The sequence below is a fragment of the Eschrichtius robustus genome, chromosome 11 (genome assembly GCF_028021215.1).
Source record: "Eschrichtius robustus isolate mEscRob2 chromosome 11, mEscRob2.pri, whole genome shotgun sequence".
Classification (NCBI taxonomy): domain Eukaryota; kingdom Metazoa; phylum Chordata; class Mammalia; order Artiodactyla; family Eschrichtiidae; genus Eschrichtius; species Eschrichtius robustus.
Window position 1 is genome coordinate 35,254,645 of NC_090834.1, and position 20,639 is coordinate 35,275,283.

General features: G+C 35.7%; 1 protein-coding gene across 3 annotated transcripts in view; it reads left to right on the forward strand.

Moving 5' to 3' along the window:
* Positions 1-248: 248 nt before the first annotated feature.
* The window catches only part of TRPC6 (transient receptor potential cation channel subfamily C member 6), a 114,857-nt gene continuing 94,466 nt past the window's right edge, over positions 249-20,639 (forward strand). The window contains exon 1 of one of the 3 annotated variants that reach the window (XM_068554665.1): positions 249-911. In XM_068554665.1, the coding sequence (XP_068410766.1) occupies positions 742-911 (170 nt within the window). In that variant the 5' untranslated portion in view covers positions 249-741. The other 2 variants (XM_068554664.1, XM_068554666.1) reach the window with 2 other exon arrangements.

A 20,639-nucleotide genomic window follows, 5' to 3' on the forward strand; every position in this document is an offset into this window, starting at 1 on the left:
AAGTGAAGAGTTATAACTTCGGGGGTTGGGAGTGGGAGAGAAAATGTCCTAAGAAATGAAGGCAGACAGGAGAAAGGAGAGGCTCCTGTCTCTTTTAAAAAAGAGTTCTTTGAGTCTTACTTAAGAGAAGCTTCCTAGAAAGTTCTTAATTTGTATGGTTTCTATATAAGCAAACTCTTAGGCCTCCCCCAAAAAAGTGCATGTGTGGCTCCACCTACTTTAGGTTCATCTTGGCCCTGAAAGTTGTGGCTACACGACAGGCTTTGGCTGCTTTCTGGAACGTCGTTCCGATCCCTTTAAAGGTGGAATCATGACGGAGGATGCGGGGGAAGAAGGCGGGAGCCGAGGGCTGGAGAGTCTCGGTTGACATAGTAACTCTTCAGCTCTGTCTCCCTTGCTCTCAGCTCTCAGGTTCCGCTGCCACCCGCCGCCCCGCCTGCGCTCGCTCGGCCCGGGAGCCTCGGCCGCCTCCTCGAGGGGTCCCCTGGCCGGACGCACCCCAGACAAGGTCCCCTTTGCGACCCGCTGCGTGGTGACTTCTCTCAGGGCCAGCGGGTGAGCCGCTCGTGGAGCTCAGCTCGCAGGGCGTCTGCGCTCCTCGCCTCACCCTCGCCCCCTGGGCACCAGTCTGCCGCGGGCCAGTCCGGCAGGTGACGCGGACCCCTCCGCACCGGGTCCCCGCTGGAACTGCCGAGGCGCCTCCCCCAGGAGCTGGATCCCGGCCAGTCGGGCGTTCCCGCCATGAACCAGAGCTCAGCGTTCGGGCCCGGGAGGGGAAGCTCTCCAGGGGTGGCTACCCCGGCCCGCGCGCGGCGCAACGAGAGCCAAGACTATCTGCTCATGGACTCGGAGCTGGGAGACGACGGCTGTTCGCAGCACCCCCTGCCTCCCTACGGCTACTACCCTTGCTTGTGAGTGCGGGCGCTGCGGGCAGGCCGGGGGTGCTGCAGGCGGGAAGTGTGCGCTCGCCGGAGAAGACTCGGGGCTCCGAGCGCGTCTCCGCACGCGTCTGCCTTCCCAGGGCCGCACGAGCCGGGCTGAGACCCGAGTGAGAGGGGGGCGCGCGCGGATCTAAGGTTTGCTCCGGACGAGCACGCATGGGTAGGTTTTCCCGAGAGAGTGGGACCGTGGGGTACCGACGCCAATACAGGTGATAGGTGTCTGTCGGTTTCTTTAGTCCCAAGTAATCGGGCGCCCTCAAAGAGACCCTGTGTCACTGCGCCAAAGGCATGGTCTGGGCGGGGGACTGATTCAAATTTGCGTCCCCTGAGACTCTTAGCAACTGTGGGAGGGACGACCAGAACTCTCGGTCCTGGGCGCAGCTCGGAGCTCCTGCCGGGGGAACTCGAGAACCCGCGCGCCCGCCCTCTGCACGCTCCCCGCCGTAGCCCTTCAGGTGGCGCGCACAGGCCCTCGGCTACCAGACGGCCGCAAAGTTCGAAGGTGCGCGTGGGAGGGGGTGCACTTACCCCAGGCATCCTCTCCCCAGCCTCCGGTTCGCCGGGTTAAGTACGAGAAATAGAACCTCTAGGCCTTCCCACCCATAGCGCGAAGCTTTTACCAAGGGCGTCCGGGGGAGGCGAGCCTGTTACAGGTGCGGGCCGGAAATTGATAATTGTAGAAGCCAAAGAAGGTCGTCTGCTGTGGACCCTGAGTGACTACGAGATTTTATTTAAGAATCTGGAGTTTCTTTTTTGGCGGGGGATGGGTGGCAGGGGCAAGCAGAGGACGGAATGAGGAAGTCTCCCCTCCCCCACACGCCTGGGACCACAAGTGCAGCTGGCAGATAAGCGTGTCTGCCTCTTTGCTCCTTTAGTTGATTGGGCAGTCTGGTTTCTTGACATGTCACATCCATCCGCATGCGGTTTCCCGAGGAAAGCAGTTCTCAGTAGCAGTTCTGTAAGCAGCTGTAGAGGGGGTGTGTGTGTGTGTGTGTGTGTGTGTGTGTGTCTCACTCTCGGGGAATGGGGGGCAGGATGGATGGGTGCACCTTCAGATCATTGGTCAGGGCTGCCCAGAGTCAAGGCCTGCTGTAGATCCCTTTCCCAGTAAGAAGTGAGCCCTGGGAAATGGTGCATCTAATTTTTCCCCTAGATAAAAGAAAAAAAAAATTGGAACTGGTTCCATTCATCTACGTGCTGTATGGTTTGAAAGCATTTACTGTTACTTATTTTTTTCTTTAAAAAAATTAAGATATATTTCACATTTCATAAAATACATCCATTTAAGTTGTACAGTTCAGTGGTGTTTGGTATATGCACAGAGTTGGGGAAACCATCACCACTATGTTATTCCAGGACATCACCCTCAAAAGAAATCTTGTACTTGACGTTAAATTAGAAAATATTTCTGTGTCTTTTACTACAGAACTTCTCAAATTTTAATGGCATATGAATTACTTATGGAGCTTGTTAAAGTGCAGATTCTGAGTCAGTAGGGTCTAGATGCAGCCCAAATTTCTGCCTTTCTAACAATCTCTGAGAAGATGTAGAGGCTGCTGGTCTGTGGAGCACACTTTGAGTAGCAAGGAGATATATGCCAAGAAAAAATAAAAATAAATAAATCAATTCTGGATATTCTGAATGCAGCTACTTTCAAATTTGCTTTGAGGGTATGTTTAAAACATAGATGGACTTTTTCATTGACTTAGACTTAAGATCTACCCTTAAGCCTGAGGGTTATGTTTGTTAATGTTACCTGTGGGTAAGTTAAGCAACTTATAAAAGCTATATTGCTTTTTAAAAATTAGACTGTTCCATAGACAAAATTTTTTTTTTTCTCTTTATCACCTAATCATTCTACAGTCACTTGTTACTGTGTGGGGAAAATAATTTGACTTTAAACACTTGTGGCTATATGTTAGTAGTGAGAGAGACTAAATAAAACAATAATTGCAAGTTGTCCTGAAAAGTTTCCCCAATGCTTTCTTCAAATGTGGTTTACTGCCTTATTGATTTATCTAGTTTTCACATCATCTACTATTTAGAGAATAAATATTTTTCTCCCTTCGTTCAGGAATCCTAGATCACTCTTAATGGATAGGCCTTGGCAGTAGACAGATGAACAGAAATATTTTAATGTGCTTCAATTCTTAATGAGCACCCCCTGTCATGTCAGAGGTATGATAGTAAATTTAAGAGTGAGCCATGTTTCCAAGTAAGACTTTGGTCTTGTCCAAATCTATTATTTCCAAAAGGTTCTTAGTTACTTTTCATCACTATTTACTCTGGCAAGGTTTTTATTTTTTCCAGTTGAATAATCAAGTAACTGAAACATTTTAACCAATAAACAATAGTACTTCATACCTGTGATGTATGAGAAAGAATGAAAGAAAATTATTTCCCTCTGGTAGAGAGTACAAATAAGAGCTTCTATATGCTTTTGACTTGTAATTTAAACAATTGCTTGTATATTTTCCTAGAGTGAGAAGCATTATATTTGTGAAAGTGGCAATCACTAGTATACTTTAGATATGGGTACTGCCATTATCTCAAATCACTGAGATTTTTTCCCTTGTAAGATAACAGATTTTTGCAAATTGTCAATTCTGTGGGATAAGTTCTATGACTCTTGCTAAAATATTGTGTCATAGTTCACTTATGTAGAATGATTTTTACATATATTTATGAGGCTTTTACTACTGAAAATTGTGGCAAATTATCTTGTTTGAGAGCAATTACATATTCTCAGAACTTAAGTGTAAGAAGTAACATTTTGAAGTGGTGCTTAGAAGAAAAAGATTCAAATTCTCCCTTTTTTCAACTTCTAATTGGAAATCAATTAATACAATCTATTTTGATCAGTTTGTAATGATGGTTAGCAAGAAATGTCCATGTCCTAGGAGGATCCCAGGAGTTATATCAGAGATTTCCTTCATTTAGAACTTAAAAATGTCTCTAGTCCATCCCTTCTGAACATGGAGAAGAATTCTGGACATAAAAAATGTTAAGTGTTTCTAAATTCTCAACATCTGAAACAGTCCAACTGAAATTTCTGCTTGGAAAAGACTAATTATGAATAATGAAACAAACTGTAAACTAAAGCTCTGGCAAAACAATAGACTGAGATATTCTAAAAAAAATTACGGTTACAAACACCTAGCAGTACTGGATAAAATAATCTAAATGATTTTAACGTGGTACCCAATTTTGCAAAAAATAAAAGGGATTACCATTTGCTAAAAGCAAATAAGTTAAAAGCCAGAGTATATCCTGTGAACCGATGCTGTGGTTGCCCCAGTGATGATGGATCTGGGTGACCAGGAGGTTGGAGTCTAATGTCCATGTGAGATGGAGAAAAGCTAAGGCCTTGGTTCCAGATGAGGCAGAGAGTTGGAACTGAGACATCCCTGTCCGCTGCATAAAACCAGGACCCTTATTTTAGTGAAAAGTTAGGCTAGAATAATATGCCATCAGCACAGAGTGAGAACAAGAAACTTTGTTAGTAAGAGGAAAAGGAATCTTCTCCTAAGAATTTCATTCTTTGGGCCTGAACATCGTGTGACTCTATTTTTGCTTTTGTATTTTACACTACCTAACTGACCTAGAAATCTTCAAGTTGAAAAATACTCCTGAGGCTCCTAGAAGAGTAAAACAGAAAACCATTCTGAAAGTATAGTACCAGCTATCTAGACTGCCAAGGATTTTCAAGAAAACAGCAAGCCCTGCTAAAGATATGCTCACTATAATACATGACGAAACACACAAGGAAACAATCAACTAAGAACAAAAGTTAGCAGACAGTACAGTCCATGAGGGAGAGTTAACATGCGACATAACAGCAGTATTGGATCCTTAATAACTTGAGATAATATAGCAACATGAAAGAGAATATATAAAATGAATATGTATAAAATGTTGACAGTATATAAAGAAGTTAAACCCTAACAAAGAATGACTTATTTTTAAAAAACAGACAAATAGAAAACCTGTAAGTGAAAAATATAATTTTGAAATAAAAACTCAATGGAAGGGTTAAAAATGCAGATTAGCCATGGTATAATCGATGGTAATACCTAGAATGCAGAGACATAAATAAATGGAAAATATAAACATTACTGAGTTAAGAAACAAGAAGGTAGGAGTTCCAGAAGGAGAAAATATAGAGATTGAGGGAGAAGCAACATTTGAATAGATACTGGGTGATAATTTTCCAGAAGTGATTAACTCTCATGTTTATGAAGTATAAGAATATTAGTGCAATACAGAAAAATAAACCCATTTAAATGTATTATATTGAAATTGAAGAACACTAAAGATAAGAAATATAAAAATGAACCAAAATATAAGAGATTCAAATGAGTAAGTTTTAAAATTCAAAATAAGAAAATACACTCATAGTGTATTTTGATACCCAGGTTATGCCATGTGTAGCTTATAAGAACTATGGTTTTTCTTTTACATGAAGCATTGTTTACTTTCTAGTTATTAGTGTAGTTTTTTATACAAAGTCAGTGCTCCATTGCTGGTAGGATCTCTTTAAACATGGATATGGACAAAAAGGGATTCCAAGGGTCATTAAATCATGGTCTTAGGAGAAACCCAAAGAGATTCTTAATTGTATACTTTAATTCATATTATGAAACAAAAATGACCTTTTAAAAAAATGTTTTAATGGGTCATGGATCTTTTTAAATTTTAATTGACCTCAGGATGGTTTTGGATGAAACCCATCTATGAGCTCTAGGACCCAGACTTTGAACTCTTGATTTAAGAGAGGTAACCTAAGGTCAGAGACCACAGATAAATAGACTCCCCCAACATAGCCTTCTTTTCTCCAGGCAAAATAAAATATGCCTTGAATTCATTTATGTATTAAAAGGGAATGATAAATTCAGACTGCAGGCTAGAAAATGTTTTCTGACATTAACTGCTGATAGAGTACACGAATCCCTTGAAAAAGTTTAGGACTGAAGTTAGAGTATGGACTCAAGCCTATGTATGAATCACATTACATTTTTTTTTTTATATAGAATTTTTTTTTAAATTAATTAATTTATTTATTTTTGGCTGTGTTGGGTCTTCGTTTCTGTGCGAGGGCTTTCTCCAGTTGCGGCGAGCTGGGGCCACTCTTCATCGCGGTGCGCGGACCTCTCACTGTTGCGGCCTCTCGTTGCGGAGCACGGGCTCCAGGCGCGCAGGCTCAATAGCTATGGCTCACAGGCTTAGTTGCTCCGCGGCATGTGGGATCCTCCCAGACCAGGGCTCGAACCCGTGTGCCCTGCATTGGCAGGCAGACTCTCAACCACTGCGCCACCAGGGAAGCCCCACATTACATTTTTATGTGCTTGTTATCCCTCCATTATTTTTGCCTCCCTATGTCTGATAAATATGTCTATTCAAATATCTGTTTTACTTTTTGCTCACAAATCTCTTTCTACCAGACTGTATGCCTCTAGTCCTTCATTTCTCTACTCTTAGCATAGTATCTAGCAAAGAGAAGGTATAAATTAATTTATTCCTCAACAAAGACATTATCCTCTCATCAATATTTATTCTAATAAGGAATAACGTGATGCCAGCTCTTTTCATAAAATAGCATCTGAGTCCTTTAAGGAAGACAGAAAAGTGAATGTCCACATAGGAGGAGATACCCAGATCTTATATTCCAGCTGCCTGTCCACTGAGATTCACCTTCTTCTGCGGGATCTGTCACTAATTACTATGCCACTACCATGCTGCTCTCCTTTTAGCTCTAGCCCCAGACTCTTCCCTTCAAGTTCCTTCTCCTCACCTGAGATGAGGCTGTATCTTTATCAGTACTTGTCAAATGCTTAGGAATAACCAAAGAGAATTAACATACAGAGAAAAACTCCTGGCTGGCTATAACTGTCTTTCAGCTCATTTGTGGAGTCTCCTAAGGACTGACCCCTGCCTAACCCCAAGTTTTATCCAACTGGCAGAGAGTATTCTTCCCTCCCCTCCTCAGACCATCCCCAGACAATCTAGCCCTTAATAGTCAGTGTTCCATAAATTGGGAGATTGGGACTGACATATACACACTACTAGATATAAAATAGATAACTAATAATAATCTGCTGAATAGCACAGGGAACTCTACTCAGTACTCTCTAATAGCCTATATGGGAAAAGAATCTTAAAAAAAAGAGTAGATATATGTATATGTATAACTGATTCACCTTGATGTACACCTGAAACTAGCACAACATTGTAAATCAACTATACTCCAATAAAAATCTTTTAAAAAGTAAAAAAAAAAAAAAAAAAAGAAGTCAGTCTTAGCCCAGATGGACAAAGGAATACCACCCTCCTCCCTTTATCCAGTGTAAGATATGCCTCTCAAACTCCATTTCTTTTTCTAGGATCTCCTTCTTTCCTGGATCATTGACATTAGGTATGTCTACTCTTTTAAGCAGAGATCCTACCACTTACCCACACAGGTATGGCTTCACTCTCTGACCCATAGGGGCAGTTACCTTAGAACACAGCCACTCAGCAGCAGTACAAGGGATTTCCAAGTAAAATCAAGGACTCATTTCCTTATAAGAACACACTTATCAAATGAAAAATAAAATCAATCAAATAGATTATGTGTGATATCATGATTTCTTATGATATCACAAACATATGTAGTGGTTTAGAATTCAGAGGGAATGCTAGTATCTATTATGTCCTTTGAAAAAAATAGCATCTATAACCATAAAGCAAAGACTTGGACCTTGGTTAAGGGTATGCAGTTTGGAAGCTGCTGTGCTAACGGGAAAAACAAGTGTAAAAATCACCTTTGGATCTGCTTCCGTTTCTTCATTTAGGAATCAACAACTCCTCCAGCTGCCATTTGGATTAATGGTGTGTCTCTTTTAATTGACCACTTTGAAGGTCTGTGTTCTGCATGACAGAAACCATCTATTTTGTTTCTAAACCTCCCCTGGCTCGAAGTAATCAACATCTGCTGATAACAATTTATTATCATGAAATATCTTTTTTAGGGGTCCAACACCGTAGGTTGTGGAGTTATTTCCAGATGTGCTGAAATGCCCACATTTATTCTGTAACATAATGTTTGTTTACCTCTAGGAAGACATTGAATAATTTTTTTTTCTCTAGACAGTTATGTTCCTTGAGTTATAAGAAGTAAGTTGACTTCATAAGGCAATTCATCTTTGCCTTGTAGAGAGTAAATCATAAAAGGAAAACATTTTCTTGAGTCCATTCTTGTTTTTCTCCCTCTTTCATAAAAAATGCTAAATGTAATTGGAACCAGTTGGATAAAATTACCGTTTGTGATTGCTCTTTGTTTAGGAAGCTTCTGCTGGCTTTCAGAACAGGCAGAAGTGCTCATCTATATGTCAAATTTCAATTAAACTTTGGCACCTAAACCTTGGTATGCTGTTTAAGACCCTTAAGGTATTGGAATGGATTGAATCACATTTCTTATAGAATGTCCTTTTGGAGCAGCATATAGAAATGAATGTCACAAATACCCAAACAACACGTTAGTTGCATTCTAACTATTCTCAACCTAATTCAGGTAACTCAGCCAGGACAAAGAGGAGTAGTGGTACTGACTAGAGTTATTTACAGGTCAGTGCAAGTTGCTGTTTCTGTAGAGGACTAGTCTAAAGTATTTATGTATATTTTTGGGGACTAACATTTTTTGAATACCTACTCTGTAGCAGGTCCTTTTCTAGTTGTCCTACAAATGTAATTTGCTCTTTGGAGCAGCCACTTGGATATTTTTAATGTCTATTTTATAAATGACAATGCTGAAGTTTAGAGACATTAAGCAATGTTTAGAAAGTTACACGGCTGGAAAGTTGTTGTCAAGTGGACAAAAACCTATACATTTTAGGTAACGCAGGCTGGAACGCATAAACAGAAGGGCTGGCAGGTTGCACAGAGTCCCCTAATCTCCCGGCATCCCATATAATCATGCCTGTGCCCGGCACAGCTGGGTACGTGGTGGGTGTCCTCTTGGAGAGCACACTCACTTCCTTCTACTCTATCTTCTCATACGTACTGGAGAAGCCACAGGTTGGCTCTGATCTACGGCACCAAGATTCCTGACCTGTGCTCCTTTTATCTAAGTTCTTCTCTGGTGAGGGAAGAAGACAGGAAGAAAGGTTATGAATAGCAGTAATATGTGTGTTTCACTTCTACCTCTTCTTTCTATTGAAATCTTAATCATCCGTGAAGATCAAGCTTTATATTCCACTAATTCATTAATCTGTTTACTCATTCATCTTTGTTGACCTTATATGATTTTGTCACATAATAATAAAAATAACTAGATTTATTAGGGATTTCTATGTGCTAGGCCCTCCTCTAAGTGCTTTATACCTAACACATTTAATACTTCCAGCAAATCTCTGTTTTACTGATGTTTTAATGATAAGAAAGAAAAAAGTAAAAAAATACCACAGCAAAGAGAGGTTAAGTGACTTGCCAGGGATTACACAGCCAGTAGTTGACAGAAATGAGGAGAAAGAAAGGAAAGAAGGAAAGATTCTATCACTTATCTAGACACACAGTGAAACTAGGTCTTGAAAAACTGCCAATCTTTGTCACCAAAGGAAGACTGTGAATGCATCAAAACTAAGTAATCTGTAAATTGCTTACTAATTTTAGCAATGGTACACAAGTTGATCATGACTCTTTTAAGATTACAAAAGAGGAAGCTTTCTTTTACTCTTGATTTCTATCATGTGGATGAAATTGCTTCTTTGCTACGAAACAGGTTGTATCAGAAAAACTGACCTGACTCAAATGGTAGTGTGAAACTGGATTTCAATGCAGGATTTGCATAATGTTTAAAGCATTTTACATATCTGAAAGTATATATTGCCAGAAATCAATTACAGCGTGGATAGTTATGTTAAGATTGATTGCCTTTTCAAGGCAGATTTCATGCTTCAGTTACAGAAGCTCTGGTTGCAGCATAAAGAACATCTTGTCCTGACATGTATGGGCCAGCACAAAACCTTTGCACAAAACTGGGAAGAGTTCTCTTCATGGGAATTACTAACAAGATTATCTTGAGAATTATAATAGGATTTGGAAATGACATAATTTCTAAAACTCTTTTAAAGATTCTTTTAGGCAGTTTAAACTGTAATAGATAAAACTTATTTTTATTATTACTATGTTAAACTCTCTGAAACAGAATTTTGCATTGAATAGGTTGAAGGGTGGCAGTAGTTGCTATGAAAAGCTGATTCCCGGGCACTGTAAGAATCTTCTCTTCTCCCCAGGAAAATGTTTTCTGCAGGACCCCTTTTCTTGGAGGGGCATTCAGGGCCAGACTCTGTATTTCATCTTGAAGAATGCATTAATTTCTTTCAACAAATATTTGTTTAGCTCCTTTGATGTGCTTAGCACCGTATTTGGGAACCACTGATACTGTATTTCATAGAGCCCAGGGTTGTATCAATTTTAACCTGTCCTGATGTTTTATATGCCTTTGAAAAACAAGAAAAAAAGTGCTGTATCAATTAAATTATACCTTGGATTTTTATATTATAACTATTGAAATAGATCTTTATACTTAATTAGGTGTAGGTTTGGGTCATATATAACTCTTACACACATATGAAAAAAAAAAGTCTAAATAAAATAAATTTAGTTAAGGTATTCCTAAAGCTTCTTCATATTCAGAGATGAACTTTCCTGAGTCATCTTCAACTCAAAATTTTTGATGTCTATGTTTCTCCACATGGTCTTGTCCTTTGTGCCAAGAAGACATTGGTGATGCAGCATTTCTTTAAAGAATCCAAAGAACCATGATAGACCAAAAGCTTTCGGTGCTAGGCAGTTAAACTGACTTTGCAATTATATAGAGCTAGACTATTTTGACTTAGCAGTTCCTGAATGTTGCTGAACAAATCTGATTCACCATCATCCCCATGTATGATCCACTCTCCCCAATACACATATGCACATACACACATGTATTTGTTTCTTAGGCTTGAAAGGAATCCTTAGCTACTGTTTCCAGGATTTATTTTCAAGCCACTGTCATCCATTATGAAACTTTGGAGCCATTGTTTTTAATGCTTGTGCATGCACTGCTAAAGGAAAACTGTCATGATAATGACTGACACCCAACTGGCAGCACTGATAAGCCATGTTCTATTCCAGAGAAGTTAAAGTGGGAGAATTATGTATCCTAGAATCAATGAAATTTGGTGTTTGGTGTGCCAGAGTCAGGGTAAATGAAAGAGGAGGTGAGATATGAAAGATTACAAGGCAGACAATACACTTTATTATCTGTCCAGAATTAGAGAAGTTTGAACTTTATTCTCTGACTTTAAAACACAGATTCAAGACTATGCCAGTCTTTTGCCTTATTTATATTAGCTTATTTGGTCATCACAGCAAACTTGTGTGATGGGTAATATTATTTCTACTTGTAAATGAGGAAGCGAGTTCAGAAAGGTTAAGTAACTTGTCTAAGAATTTATGGCTCTCAAAAATCTGAGCCTGTACTTAAACTCCTATTTGACTGTTTTGTTTGTTTGCTTTTGACCCTCACTGTCTGAACTTCTTCCCCTCACTGGAATGGCAGCTCCATGAGGGCGGGGATACAGTCTGTAAACAGTGACTAGCATTTGGTAGGGACTCAATAAATGTTTGCGGGATGAATACAATGTCTTCCTTATACAAAGTGGAAGGCCAGTAGATTGGCCTTATCTCTAAAATTCTTTTCTCTTTGGGCTTCATACAGTTTTGTGAGACTTTGCCTTTAAGATACCACGTTTTCATCTTAGCCTTTTCAGAAATACTACAGTATTGGAGTTTTGTATTCTTGCAGTGTAGGTCATTTAATGAATTCTAAGAACTTTGTGATATATCTGCTTGATCCCTAAAATTGTGCTTGTCAAATATTCTTAAATAATCCTGCAAACAAGAAAATATGAATATAAACCATTTATTTTTTTTACATTGTGTTGATAGAACACTCATGGAGATTAGTCTTTTTTGTTTTTACTAAAATGGCAACAGGAAAGGTTCTTGTCTTTTTATTTAAATTAAGTTGAAATGTTTGTGAAAACTGAACTTCCTGTGACCAAAGCTGATTACATCCTGAGGAGTCTTAAATACTTAAATGAAATAATCCAACTTAAAATCGAGAAAGTGAGAAAAGAATGGTTAAGTAAAAATGATTTTAAAATTACATGTTAATGATATTGTAACTTTGATTTGGATCACATTGTGCAGGGCAAAACTTACACATTTAGTTGATTTTCATGGTAATCTGTCTTCTAGAAATTAGATCAATTATTCTCAAATTGTATTGCAATCCACCTTACGCTCAGACTTAGGCATTATCCTCACTTTCTTACATGCAAGAATTTGATATACCCTCACTAGAAAATTGCAGTGAGATATTACTAAAGAAATAGTGTTGCACATCGACTGATGTAAACACAGAAAAAATCAGCAGCCTCTTGTCTAAACATGTACACCAGATGATGAGGATTAAAAAATGTTTTTATCAGTGGTTTAAGAATCTGGCTATATATTAGAATTACCTGGATAATTTTTTTTAAAATATAGATTCCCTAATAATTACGAGAGTTCAAATAAATCAGTATTTCTGGGGGTTATGGCCTAGGAATAATATTTTTAAAAAATTTCCCTAGTTGATTCTAATATGTAGTCAGGTTTAGAAACTTATTGTTTCAGCTACTTTAGATTCACTATGAAAACCAGAGTTAGGAACTAAACCTAATTTCAATCAAGAAAACCATTACAGTGTATTCATCCATGCAAAAATGTGAGATTGAAATTCATTTTTCTACCTAAGATCCAATGATTAGTTATTATCAGATAAATTGAAAAATAGTATATTTTAATTCAGCAGATTCTCATCAAATACCTGCTATATACAAGATGCTATTCTTGATATATTTTAGGAGCATAAGTGATGAGATAGGAGATATGCTTGATGAGATGTCAGGAGAGTAGCATGTTGTTTTATGAGAAAAACTACCTTTCCAGTTTGTTTCTTAAATCAAAACATGATGCAATAATTTTATATTTAAATTAGAGGAGAAAGTAATTTATTTGAATTTTATTTTTATCTTAATGTTGACCTTCTTTCTGATTTGAATTATCTGTATTTTCAGAAAATATAGAGGAAGTTTGTCCTTTTTAAATCACCCAAGATTTTATGGGGTAAAATTTTCCAAAAGGGTGAAAATTTTCCTATTAAATAAGCTTATTATCACTTAACTGGATTTCTTTTTCTGAATATTATGAGATTTTGTAAAACTTTCTTGAAATTCTGCCTCCAGTGGAATAGATAATCTTCATGGTCATCCTGTTACAAAACAACTAGATTCTGTGTAAAATATAATTTATATTTCTTTGCTTGTAGGAAGCAAGGGAAATCTTAACCCAACCCCTGTATGCAAACACGAACATGCACAAGTCATAGGCTTCTATCAGAGCAGCAGTGAATGCTTGAAAGGTGGAATTCCATAAATAAGGTGCTAATGTCAGCATCGTGGTCAGGAGACTCTGCCTTGGACCTGGTAATCCTCAATTAATCCAGGTCCTCTGCATTCTCTACAAATTGGTAATCTTTAATTGTGAGTATATATTTAATTTACCTTAGATACACAAGAAAACAGCCATCCTGAGTGGGAGTAAACAGAAGTAATAAGCAAGATATAAAACCCTTAAGGACTTCAATATAAGGATTAAAGATAAGAACATAAAATTACTTTGTTTGAACTGTATAAAGACATAAAGATGGAATCCCAAAAGTGAACAAGCACAAGAAAACTATCAAAAATGAGCAAGCATAATTTTAAAAGATTTTTATTGGGATATAGTTGATTTACAATGTTGTGTTAGTTTGAAGTAGGTGTACAGAAAAGTGAATCTGTTATATGTATACATATATTGACTTTTTTTAGATTCTTTTCCCATATAGTCCATTAAAGAGTATTCAGTAGAGTTCCCTGTGCTATATAGTAGGTCCTTATTAATAATCTATTTTATGTATAGTAGTGTGTATCTGTCAATCCCAATCTTCCAGTTTATCCCTCCCCCTTTGCCCCGTGGTAACCATAAGTTTATTTTCTGCATCTGTAACTCTGTTTCTGTGTTGTAGATAAGTTCATTTGTAGGCTTTTTTTAGATTCCACATATAAGTGATATCATATGATATTTGTCTTTCTCTGAGCAAGCGTATTGAAAAAAATGACAAGACAACAATACAGCTTTCAGAAAAAAAAAAAAAAACAACAAAAAACTATTGAAATAAAAGTATCAATGGACCAGAGTTATTCATGGAAGATTAAGTGCAGCTAGCAAGAGAATTTATAATTTGGGAGATAGATATTAAAAAGTTTCTCAAAATGCAATACAGAAAGATAAGAAATGTAAAATATGAGAGAGGTTAAGAGATATAAAGGCTAGAATTGGAAAGACCAGTTTACATATATTCAAAGAACCATAAGCAAAGAAGAAAGGGAATGTAGTTAAGAAACAATTAGAAAAATAATGGCTAAGTTTTTTTCAGAATTGATGAAAGATATGAAGCTACAGAGAAAGGAGCCACAACACATGAAATAAGATAAATAAAAAGAAATTCACACCTAGATACAAGGAACTGCAACTACATTATAAAAAATTAATTTAAAAAGATCTTATAAGCAGCCAGAGACAAAAATACAGATTATGTACCAAAGAAAGAGAATTTTCTTCCAGCAAACATCTCAACAGTAAGAATGGAAAGCAGAAGATAAGATAATGATATATCCAAAGTCATATTAATATTTTGTACTCAGGAACAGTTCCTTTCAAGAAAGAGTTTGAAATAAAGACATCTTCAGGGAAAAAATATAAGAAGAGTTTATTACCAATATACTTACATGAAAAGAACTTGTAAAGGATGTACCATACTTCAGAAAGATGGAAACTTATCCTAGGATGATGGTCTGTGATATTAAAGGAATGAGAGCAATGAAATTGATAAACACGTAGATAGCATTAAATAGTCATTCTCCTATAATATAGTTGTGTTTAATTTGTGTTTTAAAAAAAGGACAGAACTAAAGTACTGAACAATTTCATGTAAACTGGGAGGGAATTTTCAGACTTAAAAAATTCTAAAGTCCTTATGTTGCTTGAGAAGGGGTGGGGCTTAAATTAACTACATTGTAAAATTTCAAAGGAAGTCCATACAAGAATAGAAATAGAGTATATAACTGTACAAATCGGAGAGGGAAAATAAAAAGAAAGAGGAAAATGAATGGACAGAGAACTTGAAAAAAAAGCAAGCAAGAAAAAAGCCGCCTAGAAAAAAAACTAGGATAAATTCAAAGCAAAAGTAAGATGGTAGAAACAAGTTCATATGTATCAGTTATGATAATAAATATAAACTGACTAAATTCACCAGGAAAAATTCCCAGAGATTTAGAGAATAGATTTTTCTTAATCTAGTTATTTTTCATTTAAATATGAGACATACCTAAAAAATAAGAACATGAAAGACTGGGAATCAAGACAGCAACAAAGATGTATCTGGCAAACACAAAGAGAAATATTGGTAGGTATAATAACATCAAACGAAACAAATGTTTTAAAACAAAAATCATTAGTAGGGAAATAGAGGCAACAGCAAAATGATAAAAGTTATAATTCATCCTGCGGGTATTGAAGTTAAAAATTTGCATACCCATCATAATGTAGTCTTAAATATATAAAAGTGAAGATCAAAGGAACTGTAAGAACAACACTGACAAATCTGTCATCATAGTGGGAAATCTCAATTTTTGATAGGTTGAGCAAATAAAAACATTTAAATAAGAAAAACTTGAAAGTAAAATTATCAAACATTATTTATTGGACATATATGGAAGCTGGCTGTTTAAATAATATCCACTTTTTTTCAAGCACATGTGAAACATTAAAATTTGTTGAGATAACTTTATGGTCTAACACATATAAATGTTACTAAAGAATATATATCTCACAGAAAGACTATCCTATCATGATACATTTGAATTAGAGATGAGTAACAAAAATAAACTGTTCCCATCAACTTAAAAATGTATATATATAAATATACATATATATATATATATGTATATATATACACTCATACACACACATTTCATGGAGCAAAGAAGAAATCATAATAGAAATTTTAAAATACTTTAAAATAAATTACAATGAAAATAGCAAATTGTAGTAGTGGCAGTAAGATTTGGTACTTAACCTTAAATGCTTAAATTAGAGGAAACAAAAGCTAGCAAATATTTTTATTTTGATTGTTATTTTTTGTGTGTGTTTATTCTCTTCTGTGCTCTCTCTTTTCATAAATTGAACACTTAGCTAATGAATAAAAATTAATCTAGTTATTTTTCATTTAAATATGAGAGATACCTTAAAAATAAGGACATGGAATAAAATTAAAAAACAATAAAATAATGGAGATCAACAAATCCAGAAGTTTATTATTTTCAAAAACTAAGAAAGTAGAAAAGGCTGGTGAGACTTATCCAGAAAAGAGAATTCACAGATAAACAATATTAAGCATGAAAAATAGATATATTCACAGGTACCTGAAAGATTGAAAAAAGAGATAATATGGAATGATAGAACATAATAACAGTTATCAGAGGTTGAAAAGGTATGATAATAGGCCAAATTTATACCAACAATTTGAAAATTTAAGGCACAATGTTCAATTTTTAGAATAATAGAACATATCAAAATTGACTCAAGAAGATTATATAAAAATCTTCTCATAAAGAAAAGACACGCTCAGAGAGTTTTATAAATAAAACAAATTTCCTAAGGATAGATCACTTCAATCTCACACGAACTCTTATAGGGAAACCACTGTAACCATGATACACAGTCCAAAACGAGTATAAGGAAAGCAAGTTATAAGACAATTGTATTCATCAGCATAAATGTAAAACTTTCTAAACAAAATATTAGTAAACCAAACCCAGCGGTTTTATTCTAAGTAAATAATCTAATTCATCAGATCAATAAGTTGAAGGAGAAAAGATAAGATATATGATCATCTCAATGATAAGTGAAAAAGCATTTGATGAATTTCAGTATTAATTCACAGTAAAGCTCAAAAAAATAGGAATATCCCCACATCTACATGAAAATATTCTGACACATTTCTTGTAAAATTCAAGAGTAAGACATTGATAACCACATCACTGCTTCTATAGTGTGTCCTGGAACCTTAATAAGCAGAGAAGAAAAGAGAAATAAATAAAAATGATAGGTTTATAAAGGAAGAAATAAAACTGCCATTATTATATAAGTATTGTAGCATTATTTATAATAGCCAAATCAACCTAGGTGTTCATCAATGAATGAATGGATAATGAAGATGCGGTGTATATGTTTAATGGAATATTATTTAGCATGAGAAAGAAAGAAATCCTGTCATTTGCAACAAGAGGATGGACCTTGAGGGCACTGTGCTAAGTAAAATAAGCCAGGGAAAGACAAATATTGTACTGGTATCACTTATATGTGGACTCTAAAAAAAAAAAAAATCAAAATTATAGAAACAGAGTAGAAAAGAGGTTGCCAGAGGATAGCGGGTGGGGAAATAGGGAGAGGTTGATAAAAGGGTACAAACTTTCAGCTATAAGATGAAAAAAGTCTGAGTCTGAGAATCCAGTGTAACATGGTGACTATAGTTGATAACATTGTATTGTATAATTGAAATTTGCTAAGAGAATAGAATTTAAACATTCTCATCAAAAAAAGAAAAGATAACTATGTAAATATGTGAGGTGATGGATATGTTAATTAACTAGATGAGGGGAATCCCTTCACAATACATATGTATATCAAATCATCACGGTGTATACTTTAAATATCTTATAATTTTATATGTCAGTTATACCACAATAAAGCTGAAATAACAACAACAAAAAACCCCTGCCATAATTAGCATAAGATTGCATAGTAAAGCCCCCAAATTCTGCAGACACATATTACAAATAATAAGAGAGTTTAACACATTGTTCTAAGATCAACATATAAAATCAACTACATTCATTTATATTAGCAATGGGCTGTTAGAAATTACAAAAATTACTATTCACTGAAAAAACAATACTTAAGATATCGGTAATAAATCTAGCCAAAAATGTGTATGCTTTAATGGAATAAAATTTAAAATTATACTGAAAGATAAAAGGTTGTTCATGTAAATGCAAATATACTAAACCATCTTCACACATATTAAAACTTGATATTTTAATGATGTCAGCTTTTTTCCCAAATTAATCTATAAATTAACTATAATTTCAATGAAAATTGCAAGATTTTTTTCTTTCCAGAAGATTGACAAGTTGATTCTAATATTTATATATATGTGCAAAGAACCAAATTATAGCCAATGTCCTGAAGAAGAATCATCTGGAGGGACTTATCAAATATCAGAATACATATTAAGGTTTTAATAATTAAGCTGGTATGACATTGCTGTGATAATAGACTAATTGATTGAATTAAATTTATATGAAAGAGGTGGCTGGGCAGATCAATGAGGAGAAAGCTGATTTTTCATTAAATAGTGTTAGAGAAATTGGATATCCATATGGGGGTAAAAAAGCAGAAATTGGATCTCTACCTCACGTCCTACAACAAAAATCCACTACAGATGAATTTTTAGAAGCAAAACATCTGTCTCTGTTTTCTTCTAAAAATTTTAATGACTTGGGGTAGAAAAAGATTCTTATGGCACACAAAAAAATCACAAAACATAAATCATAAAATTAATAAATTTAATCTATAAAAATTAAGAAACTCTGCTTACCAAAAGATACCATAAGTAGAAAAGGAAGACAAGATTACAGACTGGAAAAAGATACTGACAGCATATAAAATACTTGACAATATATAAATTCTCTAATAAATGGGCAAAGACACACACAGCTTTCTCACAGCAGCAGAAACACAAATGATCAATAATCATCCTTAGTCATATTAATAATCTGGAAAATGCCAAAACAATCACAGAGATACCATTTGACATCCACTAAATTGGCAAAAAATAAATGAGCTCAATAAGATTAAGTACCTATGATGATGTAGATCAATGAAACCATATACCCAGCATGTAGGAGTATACATCAAAGGGAAACAACCTTGTTAGAAAAAGAATTTGGCAAAACTTAGTAAAGGTGAAGATGAGAATACCATACAACCCAACAATTTCACTCCTTGGCATATACCTAAACCAGTGGTCTTAATGTTGTTCAGGTTGGTTACCCTAAAAGAATGTTAACATCTGAAAGTTTTCATCATAAGTTTAAATAGTTGCAAAGAATGTAATTGCCAGTATATTGTGAAATTAATGTTTATAAATAAAATGGATCCATTACTTTTAAAATTGTATTTTCATCACCATTAATTAAAAAATATATAAGTTCTCGTCACCATTAATTTAAAAATATATACTTTCTTTAATTAAAATTTTTTACTTCCTTTTACTTGAAATCATACTTTTACATAACTTAACCATCATGTCACAACATATTTTTTGAAGGCTTTTTATTGATGATCCTATAAAAGTTTCCTGAAACAAAAGAAAATCTATATAAAATTTTTAAATTAAAAAAATTACTCTGAGTTATTATTACAATTAATAATTACAACAACAACAATAATAGCTAACACAGACAGCATTTCCTATGTGCCAGGTACAATTCTAAACATTTTTTACATATATTAACATATATAATTTTAATTTAATTTACATTTTTTATGTATATCATTTAATGCTTACAATAATCATAAAAGGAACTTATCATCCGCACTTTACAGATGAGGAATTTGAGGCACAGAGAGATTAAGTAACTTTCTCAAGATTTCATAGCTAGTTAAGTCGTGGGTTCAGGATTGGATTCTAGACATTTTGGCTCCAGTTATCAGATTTTTTTTTTGATCAAAACTTCATATATTTTGATCAGTACTATTACAGTTTATTTTTTGTTTACTAATGACTGGAAATGCATCTCCTAAAAAGATGAATGGGGACACTTTTGGTGCCCTGATTAAAAGAGGCTTAGTTTGAACTTTGGGACATTTATTTAATGTTCAAGAAGCCTTTACACCTTAGGGCAATGCCAAGAATGAGTGAGAGTTGTGCTTTTCCTTTGCAAAGTGAGAGAGGGGAGATTGTGGAATGAGCGGTGGGAAAGATGAATCAGTATGACTGACTACAAGCGTATTCTGAGGGAAATCTAAGGGAAGTTTTAGAAGAGAGTACATGTAGATATGGAGGATTTGAAAATAGATTTCAGTAAAACTATTTCTGTCCTTGCACCGTTTGCAAAGTCGTTGTGTGCTCCATGGGTAGGGGTGCTCCAGTTTAAAGACAGAAGCCCTAGAGCAGGGCTTCTCAAAGTGCATGCCCAGCATCACCCTGCAGCTTGTTAGGAATCCAGATTATCAGGCCTTACTCCAGACTGACTGAATCAGAAACTGAGGGTGGAGTCCAGCAGCCCGTGTGGTTTTTATTTTTATTTTTTTAATGTGCAGCCTGACTTTGGACCATTGTTCTAATTGCCATAGACTCTACACAGCTCTCAGGGCATGATGCTATTTTGTGCTATCGTTATGATTTCATCCAGTTGAAAGCATCACCATTGTAAGATAAAGTCCAATTTTAAAGATCTT